The following is an 18,531-nucleotide window of genomic DNA, read 5'->3' on the forward strand; positions in this document are numbered from 1 at the left end:
TGGATCCAGCGTCCTTTAATGTACTTTGAGGTTGTGATTCATGTGACAGACAGGTGTGGGGAGGAGGGGCCACACACAAGACTGGCCCCACCCCAGGCCCAGGTGGGCAGACCCATGCCCTCCAGCCCTGTGAGCGGGCTGGCTGGCAGCTGCTGCATCTTCACCACTGGACCCAGGTGGGCGCTGGGGTGGGAGCCCTGGAGCTCTCCCATCCTGCCTTCTGGAGCCGGACAGCAGGAAGATGTAGCAGGGAGGCTGCTGGGGTACTGAATGCTCAGAAGCCCCCATGCTCCACCTGGAAGTGGGGTGACAGCCTCTCGGGCTCCGTGGCTCCCCGTCTCCCGCCTGCTGTCCTCTGGAACTCTTGGGCAGGCACTCTGGTTAGAGAGTAGATCATTTCTCATCTGTCCTTGGGTCCAGCTTCCCCGCCCAGCTCTGACTGGAGCCCATGGGCTGGCCTCAGGCCAGCACTCAGCTCATTCAGTGCTGGTCTGTGACACCTATGGGGGGCCAGGTCCCCTCAGCCGGGTCAGCCATGCACCTGGCAGAGCCCTTAGAATGGTCTTAGCAAAGCTCAGGGGCTCATGAGGTCACCTGAGCCCCCAAGGACACTCCTCTGTGGAACACCCCTTTGGGCACTTGCAGGGAGCTTGTCAGGAGCTGTGGAGCTGGGGCCAGTGGTGGGGCCGGGGAGGGGTGGGAGAGGAGGGAGGGCTGCTGCCTGGGGGCGGGCCGGCAGCTTTCCGAGGAAGACTGGGCCCCCACCTCTCACGTAGCGGGGCTGAGACTCCATGCCCCCCGACCCGCCGCTGTGCTCAGCACCCCTGGGGGGCAGGGTGGCCAGTGGCCCGGGCCTGAGGAGGGATGAGGCCCAGAAAAGCACCGCGGAACATGTCTCCAGAAAGCCCTGGGCCTAGGGCCAGGCGGGCCTCGGGGCATCGTAGAGCAAGGCGTCCACCTGGGCTCGCTGCAGCCACAGGCGCCGCTGGTGGTTTCCGTGCAGGGCGCGCAGCGGGTGGCCTGGGCGGCACGTGGCCAGGGCAGCACAGTGGGCAGTGTGCAGCTGGCGACACGTGTCACAGCAGAGGGCGGGGAGGGCGCCAGGGCCCAGGCAGCTGTGTGTCTGGTAGCCGGGGCGCTCGGGGACTCGTGGGGGGCTGGCCTGCTCAGGGGTTCCAGGGGCTTGGGGGGTGGCCAGGTCTCCGGGCCGACTGAGCAGCTCTTGGCGCAGTGAGAGGAGGGAGAAGACCTCGGCCTCGGGCTCCTCCTCTGAGGCCGGGCTGCTGGCCTCAGCCTCCCAGGCCCCGCCCCCCACACCCCACAGTCTGGCGCTCTGCTCCCAGAACAGAGGCTGGCAGGCTAGCTCCGAGGGGGGTGAGTCGGGGCCTGGCGAGGGTTCCCCGTATAGGCTGGTCTCGTCTGAGCCCTCATCCTCCTGCAGGTCCCGGTCCTGGTACAGGTCCAGCCGGGCCTGGCACCGGGCTGGGGAGCCACGGGGGGGCACAGGTGGCGGCTCCTCTTCGCGGGCTAGTCGCTGCTGCAGCCAGGCCACGCAGGAGGCCACGTCCGCGCTGGCCCGCCGTGCCTGCAGCAGCTCCTCGGCCGGCAGCACGCTGGTGCCCAGCTGCGCCAGCACCTCGCCCAGGATCTCACACTCCAGCCGCAGGGCAAAGCAGCCCAGGGCTACCTGCACAAGCTGGTGGGCGGGGGGCGGGGCGGCCACCATGAGCCGGTGGTCATCCCTGCGCACATAGCCCATCTTCTGGAAGCTCTGGATGAGGAGGTCCTCCGATAGTGCGCCCTTCAGCACGTGCACGTAGCCCCCTGAGAAAGTCTGCAAGGAAGGGGGCCGGTCGGCGGCAGCCCACCCTCCTGCAGACCTGCCCCAGCCTCGGCTGCACTCTGGCCGTGGCTTGCTTTGGGGGCCACCATCCTCACCCCAGGGGGCGGCATGGCCCCAAGGTGGTCTGGGATGTGCTGACACTTCCTCCAGAGGAGCTGTTTAAAAACATACATGCTGGGAGTTCCCTGGTGGTCTAGTGGTTAGGATTCGGCGCTTTCACTGCTGGGGCCTGGGTTCAGTCCCCGGTCGGGGAACTGAGATCCCGCAAGCTGCGCGGCCAAAAACTAAACAACCGTAGATGCTCAGGGCCACCCCCAGAGACTCTGATCTCACTGGCTGAGGTAGGCCCAGGCATCACAATTTTTCAATCTAACACAAGTAAAGAGTCCCTACATTGAAAAATCTCGGTGTCTTCTGGGTCCCTTCCACCTCCTCTCACCTGTGGGGGTTTGCTACTCTAGTTAGTTTCCTGTGTACCTGCTGAGTGGTCATAAAAACACACAAAGAATACAAGTGCTTATTTGCTCTGAGCAGGTAGCCTCCTAAATGCCTCATTCTGAACTCTGCTTTTCCAGTTTCTGAGAGCTTTCCCTATCACGACAGAGGCCTAGCCATTCACTTCTCCAGCTGTGCAGCTTTCCACCACACGGATGGAACATTTGTAGTTTTTGGAGGCTCCAGGCTACAAAGGAACTAGAAGGGTTCCTAGGATGGTGATCACGTGTCTCCCACGCGTGTCTACAGTTCCTTCATTCTGGGACCCTGTGAGTGTCCATCTGCTTACAGCTGATGACAGTACCTCCACAGATGGGGCACTGCTACGTGTAAGATTGTTCTCAGGGCTGTGCCTTCACCCCTCACAATGGACCTGGAGCTGCACTGTTCTCGTGTTTGCTTCATGGAGGAAGGAATGGGTTCCAAAAGATGAGGTAACTTGCCCCAAGCCACAGAGCCAGCAGAAGCAGACCCCATCCAGGTCTGCCCAGTGCTGCAGCCCGTGAGCATCTCAACATCAGGGCTGTCTGTTCTGCTCTTGGTCCCCCATGGAGCTGCATCCTGCCCTCCGGTCTGAATGGATGAATGAAAGTCCTAGAACCTCAGACCAGCAGGTGTCCCAGTAGAGCAGTGGGCTCCAAGCCTCACCTCACTGAGAGAGGCTGCTGCTGTCATGGCAACCAGTGGAGGTGGACGCCCACGTGGCCAGTGACATCATTACCTTCCCACTCTTCTGAATTAGCTCAGAGCACAAGGCAGCCTGCCCCCTCCTGCCAGCCTGCAGCTCACCTGGAGGGGCCCGGCCGGCCCTGGGCTCAGCTCTACCCAGGCTGGGGGGTGAGCTAGGTTCTTGTTTAGCCCGGCTCCACTAGGACGTGCAGGGGCACACCCAGCCCCTGCCTACTTCATAGGGGATAACCCATCCCATTTCCTCTTCCACAAAGGGAGCCACAAATCTCTCCTGGAGAGATTAGGGTGACCCTGGAATGCCCAGTCCTCCCTGTGTGCCTGTCCTAGGATTTCTATGGTAACTGGGGCCACAAGGCCACTTTGGGGATGGCAGTGATGCAAGCTTTAAGGAGCAGGATCCCCCTCGGAAGGCAGGTATCCAGACAGGTGACTTCCACCCACCCCATGTTCTCCGCCCCAGGAGTACAAAGGGGAACCTCGGCCAAGAGATGTTCCAACACGCCCGGGAACCCTCAGCACACTGATCTCACCTATCAGCCTCTGAGGACACCTGAAATCCCTGATGCCCGACGGTAGCCACCGTCCCGAGGGTAGCCAACCCCCAGTAGCCTGGGCAGGGGCCCCCACTCGGCTCGGCAGCCTACCTTGATGGTGGTGAACTCTTTCCTCCAAGGCAGCAGATACAGGTGCACGGCGGCCAACTCCAGCAGCTCGAAAGCGCGGGCCAGGCCGCGCAGCGCAGGGGCCAGGTCGGCGCGGCCCCACAGGCCATCGGTGAGTAGTGCCAGCGCGTCATCCTGCAGCGCCCCGTGCAGGTCGAAGTCTTCCACCAGGATGTGCCAGAGCACGGCGCGCAGCGACGGGTCCCCGCACACGCCCGCGCGGCCGTGCCTAAGTTCGCGCTCCAGGCACAGACGGTAGTCCTCGGACAGTGAGCTGCTGCCCATGCTGGCGGGCGGGAATAGGGTATCAGGACCCAGAGGCCCCACCCTGCCCGCTGCGCGCCTCCAGAGCCCCCGCCTGCATCCACAGGTCTCCCACCAACTGTGCGCCCTTGGTGTATACAGCACCCCCTTCCCTGGAGACGTGCGCCACGTGAGTCTCCCTTCCCGAGCAGAGACCCCCTTGCCCACCAGATCGTGCTGTGGGTCTGGAGGACGACAGCCCTACCTGTCTGTCACCAGCAGTCCCCGAGCGCCCGCTGCTCTAGGTTCGCGGCTCTCCAGCAGCAGCTAGCTTCCGCCGGGGCCGGCTCCGCCCCTCGGCCGTGACGTTAGGGGCGGGGGTCTTTTCGGGCACCGCCCCCTCCGCCAACGCGGACAGGGCGGGGCCTGGTGAGGGCCCGGGAGCGCAAACGCGACGCACCTCCACATCCTGCGGAGCGGAGGACAGGAGGCACACCGCGCACTCCCACCGAGGCGGGCGCCGACCACCCGAGCTGGACCCTCGGGAGCGCCAGGGTGCCGAGGAAGCAGGTACCGTAGCTTTTCCTGCGCCCGCCGGGAGCGGGGGCCGGACGCGGGGCGGGGCTACCCCAACAGGGGCGGGACCCTTCTCGTTGCCAAACGGGGATTGACCAGATACGGGAGGGAGGGCGGGGCCCGCGCTCGGGGTGGAATCCGGCCGGGCGTTTCAGCGTCATTTAAAACTGCAACCTCAGGGGACTTTCCTGGCGGTTCAGTCGTTAAGACTCCGCGCTCCCACTGCTGGGGGCGCCGCACCCTTCCCCCACCCCTCCCCCCCCAAAAAATCAGCAACCCGGGCCTCTTTGAAGTGGCGTGAAGGCGCCTTTCTGCCTAGGTCAGAGTCGCTTCCAGACACCGGATCTGATGTTCTGCTCTGTATCCAGCCCTGCTTCTCCGCTCCTGCTCTGAGTGCTGTTTGCGTGGCCCCAGGTGTTTGCTGTTAACTGTCGTTTGCTACTCCAGGGAGCATGGCTCTGTCTCAGTGTGCCACTCGAACCTGGGCAGCTCTTTGCAGCGTCGTCCCTTAGAGGAGTCGTCCCAGAGAGAATCCGTTGAGTGGAAGTGACGTTGCGTGGCTTTGCAGGTTAAGTCATAAAACTGCCTTGTTGTCTTGAGACGCTCAATTTTGGGACCTAGCCACATACTGGGAGGAAAGCAGCTGCATGAAGGGGCCGAATAATGAAGGCTGAATAATGCCCCAAATCCACGGAACCCGGAAATGTGAGAATATTTGGAAATAGGATCTTTGGAGATATATCAAGTTAAGATGAAGTCAGTCTGGATGAGGGTGGACCCTAAACCCTGTCAGAATGATGTCTTTGTAAGGACGAAGGTTACATACTTCGGGAGGAGGCCTATGATGGATGCAGAGACTTGCAGCTACAGGCAGAGACGGCAGGAGCCCCCGGAGCCGGACGAGGCAGGAAAGGGCTCTGGGCTAGCACTCTGCTGGGCCGCGGCCCTGTGGACGCCTTGACTTCAGACTTCAGGACTTTGACAGTAAATTTTGTTGTTTTAAGCTCCCCGGTAGCTAGTTACAGGCAACGAATGCAGGCCTCCCATGGCTGTTCCCACAGCCCTGAGGCCCTCGCTGATGGCAGACGGGTAGACAAATCTCCAGATGACCCCAACCCCTTGATCTTGGGTCACCCCAACTTGGAAGCTGAACTAGTTGATGCTGCAGGTGGGTCAGAGACAAGATGTCCCCACTGAACCCTGCCGAAATGGGAGTTTCACAAGCAAAGCCAATGGCTGTCGCATGTTTAAGCCAGAGAGTGGGCTGGTTTGTTACACAGTAGGGGGGTGGACGCCACACTGCCTCAGCGCCAGCTGCGTAGGGGTCCTCCTGTGACCCTGGGCCATAACCGGGCGGAGCAGATGGGTGGGAGGGTCACTTAATACCTACCTCGGCCAGGACCGCAGCTCCCTGGACCAGCGCCCAGCACGCTGCACACCGTGCGGCTGGGTCCAGCCTCCCAGGCAGCACCACTCTCCTCATCATCAGCTTTCTCATCTTCACCAATTCAGTGCAAGGGAAGGTCTGCCTTGTAAGTGTTTTAATTTGTATTTCTTGATTTTTAAAATGACTTTAAACACCTCTTCTTATGCTGATGAGCTTTTTAAAGTTCTTCTGAAGACAGCCTGTTCACAGCCTTTGCTCTTTTCCTGACTGGGGCTCCTGCCTTTTTCTTGTTGATCTGCAGGATTTTCTGTGTGAAGAATCCATCACTCACCCGTCTTACGAAAGGCTGTAGGCTGGGAGAGGCTGAAGGACTGGCCCAGAGTCAGCAGCAGGAAGGCCGTCTGATCAGCGCCTCCAGAGAGCTCCCCAAAGCCAGCAGGAGCGCCCACGGTCAGGCTTCACTCCATCGTCCACCTGTCCTATGAAAGGGGGCTTAAAATCCCATCCTTGAGACCGCCAAGGCCTGGAGCAGGGGTTCATCCTCCCCAGGCTTCATGGCTGGCTGGGCCTCGTGTCCAGGACTGGGGGGCTTCCTCTGGAGAGGGCAGGGACTCAGGGACTAAGCTTTGAGGGCAGGGCAGGGTGAGCAGGCGGGTGGCCGCCTGTCGTTCCTGGGGTGCTGGTGGGCAGGGCACCCCTGCCCACAAAAGCTCCCGAAAGAGGCAGCTGCCCCCGGAACTCGGGTGGGCCTGCCCTTGGGGTCACGTCCCCGGCCCCCTCTGGCCTCCGGAGTCAACCTGCTGGACTCGAAGCGAGCTCTGCCACTGGGAGGTGTGGCCTGGAGAAGGCGTTTCCCCTTCCGTGCCTCACTTTCCTCACGAGGTTCCCGCACAGCCTTGGGACACTGCGTGCACAGAACACACAGTCAGGTCCAGCTGGGCCTTCCCCAGGGACCCACACGCTGCTCCCACACCACTTTCTGCCATGGCGGCAGATGCTGCCCGGGGCTGGGGCCGGGCCACCCGTGTGCGTTCCCCACCTGGAGAGCAACATGACTCCTGGGAAACCTTCGGGAGGAATGGTCCAGTCTCAGATCCCGCCCAGCGATGACCTCTGACCCTGCCAACCTGCTAGGCCCCCCAGAGCGTGTGCAGTGCTAGAAGGAGCAGCCCCACGGATCCCACTCCTGGGTAGAGGTCTGGGAGGCGGGCTGCGCTTGGCAATGGCCTCAGGGGCCAATGGGAGCGTCTGGCTCTGGCTGGTTGGCTGGGAGTGGCTGTGCTGCCCGGGCCTCCACCCGGCCAGTGGAATGGGGAGCAGGTGAGCCGCGCTGACGGAGACACCAGTGACCTCTTTATTTCCCGCTGGGTCAGTGGTGGCCCAGGGGCCTGTAACAGTCAGGGTGGGCAGGTAGTGGGGCTACGGGCAGGCGCCGACCTTTGGGTTCACACCGACCCCGAAGGGGCTGAGTGGGGGGTGGGGATTCACCAGGGCTCTCAGGATGTCCATGCCCATTGCCAAGGGTGGGAGTGTGGCTCAGAGCTCCCACACACGGGCAGGTGCCCTGGGGACACCTGGGTCTCCAAAACAGAGTGGTCAGTGACCAATAAATAAACAGCACAGTCTAAACCCACCTGGGCCTCAGGCCCCTTGTGGGGTGACAGGCTCTCTTCTCGACTCAGACAAGAACCTGGCTCAGGGAGCTCCGCGTGTCACGGGGGACGGGAAGGGAGAGAAGCAGACCTGCCCTCGGTCAGGCCCACAGCCCCTCTGTCCTCGGGCTGGCGGGGCCCACAGGGCATCAGCGGACTGAGCCGTGGAGTGTGCAGGCCCCAGGGGAGCCCAGTTTCCCTGCACGGGGCCTCTCACAGGTCTCACAGGTGGGGACAGCAAAGAGAAGGGCCTGGTTCCTGGGAGCTGACTCGGGTCAGCCCCATCCTATCAGGAGCAGAGGGGCCTCCTTGAGCCCTGGGGGCTGATGTCAGGTGGGGGCGAGAGCCCCACCTCGGTCAGCCCACCACCCCATGCAGGTGCCTCCGGGCCAGTCCTTGGCCAGCCCGTCCTCTGCTACTTGCCCAGGGCCCGCCGGGGCAGCAGCTCCACGTAGCTCAGGGCGCTCTGCAGTGACGTCAGGCAGTAGCCCTCCTCTCCGATCAGGTACCTGCACGGAGGCGGCACAAGCACCTGTCACTGGAGGGGTGCAAGGAGACCCCGACATTCTGGAAGGGGCACCTGCCCTTGCAGGGCAGAACCTGGATGCTGAGGTCCCACGGGCTGCCAGGGCGCTGGGCTGGGGGACGGCCCACTCCCCAGGTGGACGCTGCTCAGAGGATGGCCCCCCGGCTCCTCTGGGCGGTGTGCTGGGTGAGGGGCAGGGAGGGGGCCGTGGGCCCCATGCATGGGTGGGAGCACGAGCTCAGCCCCCACGCTGGCCCGAGGCCCCCACCTCTCGTGGATGAACTCCTCCAGGGCTGCACACTCCGACACCAGCTGGGGGAGGCCACTCCTCAGCGCCACAAAGGACAGGATGGGCAGCAGGTCGTCGGCGCCACTGTTGGGGAGACGCAGAGCCGGCCAGGAGGCTCCAGGCACCGGGGGCGCCGCCCAATCCCCACAGCTCTGACGCCTCCCAGCTCGGTCCCTGGAGCAGCCCTGGGCTTGCTGGCTGCTGTCTCTGTGCCCCTCCTGCCCACTGGCCTCAGGGGGCTGGCGGTGGGCTCGGGTCAGCGTGACGAGAGACCACCTGGGATCGCTGAGGCCGCCCTGAACAGGGACCCAATGCCACAGAGCCCAGGGCTGGACCAGGGAGGCCCCACAGTGAACTTGCCCCGTGAGCTTGCCCGAGCCCGGGAACGGGATGACAGAGAGGAGAGCCCGTGTTCCAGGCAGCCTGTTCACTCCTGGGGTCAGGGTCACTCACGTGCCACTCCAGGTACCCCATACCCTCCGCAGGAGGCACATAAGCGAGCGAGGGAGGCCCTGCGGGATGCTCAAAACCCTGGCGAAGGGCCCACGGAGGCAGACTGGCTTGAACCTGATTACTCATCAGGGACTCCTGCCCCCCACCTCCCTGGGTGCCACGTGCCTGCAGGGACACACAGCGCCCCCCAGCTCCTCGGATGTCCTGAGGAGAGAGCTAGCCTGGGGTTGCAGCTGGGACTCGGAAACACTTTCAGTCCTGGGACCCTTTCACCTGCTGCAACTTTTTCGGAGACCAGATGGTAGAATAGTGATGGTGGCTGGTGAGAGCCAGGTGGGTCCCCCGGCCTGACCTCTCAGCCCACCCAGCCGGCTGCAAGGACAGGTGCTTTCAGGGCGACCCCGGTTTCTGGCACAGGGTGAGGGTTCGCCAGCCCCAGGTGGGCGCCAGGGCCAGGGAAAGAGGCCGCTGGCTACAGGCCAGTCCAGGTGAAATAAGGCAGGACCCAGGTGGGGAAGACCCCTGCCCACCTCAGGAGGCAGGAGCAGTGCAGGAACCCCAGGCTGGGGCTCAGCACAGGGGACGGGCTCTTCCCCAGGACAGGACCGGGGCGGCTTCCCCAAGTGTGCACCTGAGGGGGGCACACGCCACTGGGTTAGCAAGGGGCCGGACCGCGTCGTCAGCAGGGCTGGAGCCCGGGGTCTTTGGTGGAAATGGGCCGCACTGTCCTCAAGGAGAAGCAGGGCCAGGCGCCGGGCGGGAACCCGAGGTCCCAGTGCGGGGGGCCTGGTGGAAGGGTTCCCGCTCCCCTGGCCTCTGAAGGCAGCCCCTCCCGCGCCCAGTCCCCACCACAGGCCGCGGCCTCCTGGGACTCACATGGCGGCGATGCCCGGCTGGGGCGCAGCCTCGCGAGCCCGGTAGTAGTCCTCCGCGCAGGCACAGATGACCCGCAGGGCCCGCACTGCGTCGCAGAAGCCAGGCTTCGGGTGAGGGGGTGGGGATCGCGTCCCGGTACGGCCCCGGGCACTGCCCCACCCCCATCGCGTGCAGGGCTGGGCAGAGCCTGGACGATCACCACTCATGTCCCACGGGACACACCCCCATCGGACAGGAGAAGGGCCTGCCGCGGAGGGGTGAAGGCGCAGACTCCAGTCGCCCTCTGGGACGGGACTCTGTCCGATCTGACCCCCTTCTCCCCTCCCTCCAACCAAACCGTCCCCCCTCACCAATGCACTCCAGCTTCTTCTGGGGGCAGCTCTCCAGGACCAGCAGCCCTAGCTCCTGGGCGGCGGCACAGTAGGGGTAGGTGCCGGCTGCCGTGGCCTCGGGGTCCCGGGGGAGGAGCTTGGTGGGGACGCCGACGGCCGCCGGGGGCGCGTTCCCGTACAGCTCCATGCTCCTGCTCAGGGCGGCCTCCCGCAGGCGGTGAACGCTCCTGGGGCAGAGAGAGGCCAGGCTCAGCGGCCCAGGGCCCCGCCCGGGAGGGGACAGGGGCGGGGCGGGGGAAAGCTGGCCACGCCCCGAACCGTGGGAGGGTGGGCGCCTGCACACGCGCAATACCTGAGGAGGCCTGGGAGGAAGGCAGCTCAGGGATGCACACGCGGCGGGGCCGTACCTGTACACGGCCAGCAGCAGGGGCCACAGCGGGGAGAAGAAGGGCTCCTCGATGCAGGCCAGGCAGCGGTCTTTGGAGGCGGCCGTGTTCAGGCCTTCAAAAGCCAGGAGGGTCAGCGAGAGCAGCCTGTCTGCCGGGAGCAGAGCCGGTACAGCGGCACTGTGGGGACATCTAGGACCTCCAGCCCCGCTGGCAGCCCCCGGAGGCCTCTCCCACCCGCAGCCAACCTGAGGTGCCCAGGCGGGGGTCCCCACCTGCCTGCCTGCCCCTCCCCGCCGCCCCAAAGCCAGCCTTGGCAGAGCCAGCCTTGTGGCAGAGCCACAAGTATCTTCCCGGCTCAGCAGGAGGGGCTCTGCCTGGCCCTGCCTCCCCTCACTTCAAACGCTGCGGCCCAGGTCGGTGCAAAGAGTCGGGGCCCTCAACCCTAGGGGTCATAGGGTCATAGGCAGCTCCCCCAGGGGGCCAAGGAGACAAGCCTGGGAGGGAGAGCGTAAGACAGCTTCTTTCTGAAAAGGGCCTGTACCCCAAGCTGTGGCACTCAGAGGAACTTCAGAAGCATATCTGAAGACAAGAAATACGAGGCCCAGGGAGATGAAGGAACCCGCCCCCCACCGGGGAGGAGGGGGTACTCACCCAGTCCCTCAGACAACACGGGCCCCTGACTGCTGGGCCTCTCTTGCTGGTTCTTAGGAAACCCTGACAGCCTTCCTCCTTGGAAGGGACGTGAAGTCCCCTGCCACCCTGGGCTCCTTAACGGAACCCACACACTCTTCTCAAAATGGAAAAAGCTAAGAAGATGAGCCACCACCAGGTCGCACACACCTAGAGCCCTGGGTTTGGAAGGGTGGGGGTCGGACCTAATGGGGCAGCTAGGAGCACCTGGCAGCCAGAGGCTCTGACGGCAGACCCTCCCCCAAACACAAGACTGAAACGGACCCGGCTGTTCTCCCCGTGTGGCCCCGTGAGGACACAGCCAGGGACGGAGGGAGACCCTGGCCACTGCCGGCCCCAGCTGCTCTCCGGGCAGGGTGTGTGCCTCTCTGCTCAGCTGGACACGTGGCCCCAGGGGAGGATTCCGCAGAGCAGGGCCGGCCTGGATGCCACCCAGAAGAAGGCTCCGCCGGACTGGGCCCATCCCAGGCCTGTGACAAGCTTTCTGAGGATGCGGGCTTAAGACAGCGCAGTTCCCCCACCGTCCACCCGGCCCGCGGCGCGGGCCTCACCGATGGCGTCGTGTATGTCCTGCACGGTGCCCTTCAGCTGCTCCAGCAATGGCTCCTTCCTCACCCCTGGGGGCTGGGGCTCAGGCCGCCCCCCAGGGCCCTGGCCCCTCCTCTCAGGAGTAGCCAAGAACTGTTCCAGGTCCCCGAAGGAGCTGTCCTTGCCCGGCAGGTCCGATGAAGTGTCCGCCAGGGGTGAGGGAGGCCCTGCGGGGCTGCCGTCTGCCCCTCTGTCCGGGTTGCCGGGATGGGGTGGGGGGATGGGGGCGCTGGCGGAGGCGCCGTCTGTGGGCCTTGGGGCTGGGCTGGGCTCCGGCGGGGAGGGCATGCAGTAGAGGCTCTGAGAGGGCCGGAGCCGCCGGCTTCCAGGAGCCAGCAGCCCGTCGGCGTCGGGGGGCAGGGAACGGCAGCCCAGGGCCGAGGCGGCGCCCCTGCTCACGATGGGGTACAGTGCCCGGTACACCGCGCACTGGAGCTTCTTCAGGAGCTGCGAGATGGGGTGGTCGGGGACGCTGTGAGTGGGGAGAGAGGCAGCGTGTGAGGGCAGCCCCGTCGGGCTGGGGCTGCAGTCCCCTCGCTGGGTGACCTGGGGGCTGAGAACGCCCGCCGGCCCTGCGAGGCCCTTACCCGACCCCCACCCAACGGCCACGTGGCCCCACCGTGAGCGATTTCAGAGAAGGGACGCATGGACTATTCCTCGCGACTGAATGTTGCAGGTAAGGCAAACCCCTCTGAGGAGCTAGAAGGCCCGTGAAAGGCCGTCCGCGGACACGCGGCCCCGGGGGCACAGGCGGGGGCCTCCGAAAGAGCCAGCGTGGCCTGCTGCCCGTGCGGTCACCCCAGACCGCCTCGCTCCTCTCTCCTTCTTACTCCTTTCCTCCGCCATCAGCCTGCAGCCGGGGGAGGGGCTGACGGCCGGTACCTGAGCAGGTGCGAGACCAGGCTGGTCACCAGGGACAGGTCCCCTGGGCTCCTCTTGAGCTTGGCCTTCCAGCGCTTTGGCCAGTCCTGCAGGACAGGAGACCTTGGGGGAGAGCCCGTGGGAAGCGCCTCCTCCCAAGCCAAGGCCGCGCCCCGGGGCCCCGCCTCCCTGCGGACGCCCCGCCCCGCCCCGCGCACTCACGTGGTCTTGCTCGTACTCGAGGATGGCGGCGTAGAGGGCCCGCTGCTCCCGGTCCTCGGGAGTCAGGGCAACCTGGCTGCAGAACCTCCTGGGAGAAAGGACAGGTCTGGGGGCCTCAGGGCTGGACAGGCGGGCGCGGGAGTCCCCATCTGGCCCCCCCAGTAGTCCCGGGACCGAAGGCGGAGACGCACCTGTTGGCGGCCTCCTGGAGCCGCAGCCGACGCTCCTCCATCTTCCTCTGCAGCTGGGGCGGCAGAGTCAAGGCCCTTCTGACGCGGCGTGCACGAACCCCCGGTGTCCCAGCGCCCTGCCGGACACGGGGCCCGTCGGGATGGGTGGGAGGAGGGCCTGGGCCAGAGGACAGGCCCGCTCAGGGAGGGAAGGCAAGTCCTAGTCGACCTGAGGGGTGGAGAGGAGTCTGTGGGTGCTGGGAGGGGCAGGGTGGCCTGTGCAAAGGCCGGGAGGCGAGAGGAAGCGGGGCTGGGCAGGAACCACCCGCTGAGGACAAGTGTCTCCGAAACTGGAAGAACTCTGTTTCCACACCTGAACCCTGGCATCTTTTTATTTATTATTATTATTATTTTTTTTTTTTTGCGGTACGCGGGCCTCTCACTGTCGTGGCCTCTCGCGTTGCGGAGCACAGGCTCCGGACGCGCAGGCTCAGCGGCCATGGCTCACGGGCCCAGCCGCTCCGCGGCATGTGGGATCTTCCCGGACCGGGGCACGAACCCGTGTCCCCTACATCAGCAGGTGGACTCTCAACCACTGCGCCACCAGGGAAGCCCAACCCTGGCATCTTTACTTCCCTGCCCCCTCCCTCAGCTGAAGCCTCTGCACACTAAGGATGGACGGAAAGGATACTGTCTTCTCCCGGGCTTTAGCGATCACCAGGTTCTCCATCATCTGCCGCTGCAGGGACAGGGTCTAGGACGGGAAGGATGGAATGAGGCTTACTCCCCCCGCCGCCCTCAGTCCAGACCCTCCTGGGCTCCGCTCACCAGGGATGTCTTCTGCATGGCCTGGCTGGGGTCCAGACGGGCCATCCGGGCCTCATAGGCAGCCTTCAGCTTCTGATTCTGCAGGGAGGCCTCCTCCAGGGGTGTCAGCTCCCTGGAATGGTGACAAGCTGCTGTCCAGGCTCCAGGAAGCCCAGGAACGTTCTGGTCACCTGAGCTCCCTTCCTGACCCTGCCCTGAGACCGGAAGGTGAGGAGGTGGTGATGGGGGCAGGCAGGAATGTAAAGGAGGGAGGAGGTCTGGGGTGGGCGGGAGACACCTGCCTCCCTGAAACATGGCCCTATTGCCTGGATTCCAGACCTTTATGCACACCAGTCACATGTATTTCTTAACAGCATGAAACTCTTTGAAAGCACCATGTGAGCCAAACAGCTAGATTAGTTTGCAACCCATGAAAGCGGGGTGGGGGTGGGGGGGTGTTTCACAGCTACTTGGTAACAGCCACCAACAGCCCCCTCACCATCAAAACTCCTGGTCCCACATCTTCCTGCTTTCATGGGCGGGAGGAGGTAAGTCGTGGGGACACAAGACTATCCTGGGATGGAAGTCTGGTGCCTGGCCCTGCCCCAGAACTGCACATGCAGAGACAGGGTGTAGCTGTGGCTCAAGGCCTGGCAGCAGCAGCAGGAAGAGCCCATCCTCTTGCTTATCCTGCTGGGATTCTGGCATCTGTGTCTCAGTGTCTTTCACCAGTTCTAGAAAATTGCTTTTATCTCCTCAAATAATGCTCCTCTCACATTTTCTTTCTCATCTTTCTTTGGAATTCCAATAACCTGATAGACCTTCCATGTCTTTTTGTGTGCGTGAGCCATTCAGGGTATCTTTTAACCTTTTATCCAATTCTCTGTCTTCAGCTGTGTCTACTCTGCTCTTTTAAACTTGTCCCCTTTTTGTGTGTATGTTTATAGGAGAATATAATTTGTTCTCGTTGCTGATTAGTGTTTAAAAATAATTTCAGTATTTTTAATTTTGTTTCTACTTGGTTTTTTATTTGACCCCTATTATAAATTCTATTTGATCCCTATTATAAGTCAGATTTTATAGCTTCTTGTTCCCTGCAGGTATTTTCAAACTTGCTTTTTATTTCTCTAAATACAGAAAGCATGATTGTATTATAATCTGTGTCCCATAACTATCTGAAGACTTGGCAGGTCTGTTTCTGCTACCTCTTGTTTAGTTTCTTGATTCTTTCCGTGCCTGGGTATCTTTGACTATGTACCACTCATTTTATGAAAGTTGAAGGTGCTTTGCTCCAGAGACAATTAGCATTTGTTTCTGCCAGGCACCAGGTATTTCCATTCTGGGATCCCTTTTGACTAAATCCACCATGGTTAGCTCACTTTGCCTCCAAACCCAGGCTTAGCCCACCTTACGTTCTGACCCATCTTACTTCTTAGAGCTTTGTGACTCTACAACCTGAAGCTTCTGGAAGATCTCAGGCGGCAGAAATGGAGAGAGCTTCCCTCCCTCATCTGAGTACACCCGGCGGTGTCGGCTGGTAGGAGAGGGGACGGGGGCAGCCACAGGCATGGCTGGCCTCAGGCATGTTTTCCCTGTAAGACATACATAGCCAAGGGTCTGCACAGGGGCCTGACATTCCACAAAGGAGATGCAGACTTGGGACCTCCCTGGTGGCTCAGTGGTTAAGAATCCGCCTGCCAATGCAGGGGACACGTATTCGAGCCCTGGTCCGGGAAGATCCCATGTGCTGTGGAGCAACTAAGCCCATGCGCCACATCTACTGAGCCTGCGCTCTAGAGCCCACGAGCCACAACTACTGAGCCTGCGTCCCTAGAGTCTGTGCTCCGCAACAAAGAGAAGCCACCGCAATGAGAAGCCTGCACACTGCAACAAAGAGTAGCCCCCGCTCGCTTCAACTAGAGAAAGCCTGCGCACAGCAACGAAGACCCAACGTGGCCAAAAAATTAATTAATTAATTAATTTAAAAAAAAAAAAAAAGGGAGATGCAGACTTGTGTGTGGGGGGGTGTCCGAAGAAAGCTTTCTGCCGGCCACCCACCAAGTTTGGCAGCTGTCGACTGGGCCCTCTCCAGACACTGCTCAGCCAGCTTCAGCATCTTCGAGGTGTCAGGGGTCACAGTTTCCCCAGCTTCTGGGGAGCAAGCGACAAGAAGGGTGGTCACCATCACCCCTATCGCTAATCAGATTCTTGCTGGGATAGAAACAAAGGTAAGCCCACTCCCTCCTCATCTCTGACCATCTGCCCTGGGTTTACCTCCTGGCCCTGTGTGTGGCTGTCCTGTCCTCTCGCCTGGACCACCAGAGCCTTCTCTATAATTCACTGGGCCTTTTCTCCTCCCTGACGGCTTCCCTTTACTTACAGCCCCTCCTCCAGGTGGGCCCTGCAGTCAGCACGGCTGTGTCACAGAGATAGTTTCAAAACCCATCTCCCGCCCTCTGGCCGTGTCCACGCTCACCCCTTGTGCAGCTGGAGGACTTCTGTTCTGCGCTCCCTCTGGGAGTCGCTCCTATCAGCAAGCTCATGGTGTCGGAGCTGCCACCTGACACTCTCCCCTGGACCCCACCAGCCCCATCTCCTGATCCACCCCTGCCCCCCTCACGGCCAGACCCTCCCCACACTCTCGTTCAGCCACGTTACTAGTGGCCCCCACCCACTCAGTCCTGCCCTTCTCTGAGGGCTCCCTGACCTCTCAGGTCGCTCCTCTAGGGCGTCCCCTCACGGCTGCTCCCACCACGCCCTCCTCCCAGTGCCCAGAGCTCTGCCGAGCCCCTAGCCCCCCAGGGTGGAGACTCCCACCCCTCCCTGACTGCTGTCGGGCTGCTGGACACCTCGAGCAGAATGTGCTCCTGACGGCGGCCTCAATTCTTCCCTTACGTCTGCTCCTGCCGGCCCCAACTGCACCTTCCCCTCTCCAGCCTGCCTACCCTTCTTGTATCTGGCACCCACTCTCACCTCAGGGCCTTTGCAACGCCCTCTGCTGCGATGCTACCCCCAGCCCTCAACCATCGTGCAGCTCACTCCTCCCTGGACTGGTGTCCAGCGTCCAGTCTTTGGTCGTGTCCCAGCCCATCTCCATCCCCTCAGTCACAGCAGCCACCCTTCCTGCTCCCTGTCACGTGCATGCTCACTGAGTGCTCATCCGTCCACCTTCTACTAATGGCCCAGCAGGTAAGACACAGGACACCCCCAGGCCTGGGGTACTGGGACCCATCAAAGGCTAAGCTGTCCCCAGTCTGCCCAGCCTGGGAGGAGATGTACCTTTGGAGGTCTCCACTTCTTCTAGCAGCACCTGGGAGATGTAGTGGACGCTCCTCAGGTATTCTGTATATGCCTCCTGTGCCCAGGGAAGAGAAATGGCAGCGGTCAGGCCAGTAGAGGTGCATAATTCCATCATGCCTGCTCGGTGCCCTTGTGGAAACACAGGAACAGTGGTGCCTGCTTATCTGTGAGATACACCTGCAGTGGCCGAGCTGGTTCACTGGTAACTGCTCTGCTGGGGCATGGAGAATACCCCTCTTCTCTAGACTTGAAGCTGGCATCACTGCCTTTCTCTCCAGCACAGGAAGGAACGGAGGTTCTCTGTCAGTGGGCCAGGGTAAGGAGCCTTGGCAGGTGCTGCCATTTTCCACTCTATGCAACAAATTCTCTTCCTGTGTAACTCAGGGGCCATTCACTCAGTGGCTTTAAAAAAATATTTCCTGGGAGGTGAATCAAGGAGTGTCTTGCAAATCTCAGAATCACTTTCTGACTCGGATTCTGGGAAATCCTTTCTCGAACCCCAGAGTAAGTATTCCCTGGGCACGCAGCAGTCTGACACTAGAATGTATTTTCTAGAGGGTGACCCTACCGTCCTGTTCAGGGCTTCCTGTCAGAGCTCAGGGCGTTTGGAACCATAGCACGTTGCTTTGCTTTTTGTTTATTTTGCTGCGTGCCCAGTTCTCAAATTACCCACCTTTAAGTCTACACCTCAGATAAGGATAAAATGGGTTCCGGGAAGGATTTCTGACTTGTGGGGGCATTTGCTGCCCTAGGATCCCGACTCGGGGAAGGCAGCGGATGGAAGACCGGAATGCCTTTCGGAGGCACCCGCGGCCTCCTCCCCTCTTTGGGCGGCCCGGTGTGACTCAGCCGGCTTTTCCACGCGGTCGCCACCCTTAGGATTAACACTCAATCTTGGAGACAAGCCACACCCCTCCCCCGCCGGCATTTCCTCCCAAACAAGCTCTGAAGGCGACTGGAAAACCGCAGCTAACCTCTTATGGATACCGTCCCCTTCGGGAATCTGACTAAAGCTACAGGACCCGCCCCCAAACTATACAAACACACGGGATTGTCTGCCAGATACACTTTGGAGGGCTGCTTCACGGACCCTCCTGAGTCCCCTTCACAAATGAAAACACCTCGGCTCATATTCCCGACTTGCTAAACAGACGGGAAAACTGAGGGCAGGAGCCGGAGGGAACTGTCCAAGGTCAAGGCCGAAGCCCGAGCCCGCGCCCCGGAGCCTTCGGAGAGACCTGGAGGCGCCCACCCCGCAGCCCCGCCCTCGCCCACGCCCACCGGGCTGGCCGCGGGTCGGCGACCGCCCCCGCCTCGCCCCGCCCGCCTCACCCGGGGCCGGTTGCCGGTGTCCAGCTCGATGGCCCCGTTGGCCAGCTTCATGGCGCACTGAAGCGGTTTCACCGCGCCGTCCCCGACCGCAGCGGCCATGGCGGCGGCGGGGGAGGCGGTGGCGGCCGAGGGGCGGGGCGGGCTGCCC

General features: G+C 62.3%; 2 protein-coding genes and 1 long non-coding RNA gene across 7 annotated transcripts; 1 reads left to right on the plus strand and 2 right to left on the minus strand.

The window, feature by feature from the left end:
* SPATA2L (spermatogenesis associated 2 like) lies at positions 1-5,926 on the minus strand. The gene is made up of 3 exons (XM_059045940.2): positions 4,199-5,926; positions 3,673-3,976; positions 1-1,834 (listed from the first exon to the last, which is right to left on the minus strand). The coding sequence occupies exons 2-3, from the start codon at positions 3,973-3,975 to the stop codon at positions 914-916; spliced, it is 1,224 nt and encodes a 407-aa protein (XP_058901923.1). The 5' UTR covers position 3,976; positions 4,199-5,926; the 3' UTR covers positions 1-913.
* On the plus strand, positions 4,061-7,557 carry LOC136793052 (uncharacterized). 3 transcript variants are annotated; one of them, XR_010837796.1, is made up of 3 exons: positions 4,061-4,503; positions 4,829-6,041; positions 6,198-7,557. It is a non-coding gene; the product is annotated as an uncharacterized lncRNA (long non-coding RNA). The 3 variants fall into 3 exon arrangements; XR_010837797.1 differs by having other exon boundaries at positions 4,351-4,503; positions 4,957-6,041; XR_010837799.1 differs by having other exon boundaries at positions 4,359-4,503; positions 4,878-6,041.
* Positions 6,035-18,527, minus strand: VPS9D1 (VPS9 domain containing 1). 3 transcript variants are annotated; one of them, XM_067019490.1, is made up of 16 exons: positions 18,384-18,527; positions 17,031-17,106; positions 15,810-15,902; positions 15,181-15,343; positions 13,773-13,884; positions 13,636-13,698; positions 12,966-13,018; positions 12,775-12,862; positions 12,574-12,659; positions 11,655-12,163; positions 10,432-10,561; positions 10,043-10,251; positions 9,693-9,777; positions 8,343-8,447; positions 7,972-8,057; positions 6,035-6,800 (listed from the first exon to the last, which is right to left on the minus strand). In XM_067019490.1, the coding sequence occupies exons 1-16, from the start codon at positions 18,480-18,482 to the stop codon at positions 6,772-6,774; spliced, it is 1,986 nt and encodes a 661-aa protein (XP_066875591.1). In that variant the 5' UTR covers positions 18,483-18,527; the 3' UTR covers positions 6,035-6,771. The 3 variants fall into 3 exon arrangements, with proteins under 3 accessions (XP_066875591.1, XP_058901886.1, XP_066875592.1); XM_059045903.2 differs by lacking the exon at positions 6,035-6,800 and having other exon boundaries at positions 7,878-8,057; XM_067019491.1 differs by lacking the exons at positions 6,035-6,800; positions 7,972-8,057; positions 8,343-8,447 and adding an exon at positions 8,771-9,447.
* Between the last annotated feature and the right edge of the window lie 4 nt (positions 18,528-18,531).

This window comes from Kogia breviceps, chromosome 18 (assembly GCF_026419965.1).
Source record: "Kogia breviceps isolate mKogBre1 chromosome 18, mKogBre1 haplotype 1, whole genome shotgun sequence".
Classification (NCBI taxonomy): domain Eukaryota; kingdom Metazoa; phylum Chordata; class Mammalia; order Artiodactyla; family Physeteridae; genus Kogia; species Kogia breviceps.

Excerpts from the sequence above, each read along its gene's own strand:
- SPATA2L (XM_059045940.2), bottom strand. The coding sequence starts at position 3,975 with ATGGGCAGCAGCTCACTGTCCGAGGACTACCGTCTGTGCCTGGAGCGC. Across the intron at positions 1,835-3,672 it reads AAGAGTTCACCACCATCAAG|ACTTTCTCAGGGGGCTACGT; the intron begins GTAGGCTGCCGA and ends CCTTCCTTGCAG.
- VPS9D1 (XM_067019490.1), bottom strand. The coding sequence starts at position 18,482 with ATGGCCGCTGCGGTCGGGGACGGCGCGGTGAAACCGCTTCAGTGCGCC. Across the intron at positions 15,903-17,030 it reads AGAAGTGGAGACCTCCAAAG|AAGCTGGGGAAACTGTGACC; the intron begins GTACATCTCCTC and ends CTTGCTCCCCAG. Across the intron at positions 8,448-9,692 it reads CAGCCGGGCATCGCCGCCAT|TGGCGCCGACGACCTGCTGC; the intron begins GTGAGTCCCAGG and ends TCTCCCCAACAG.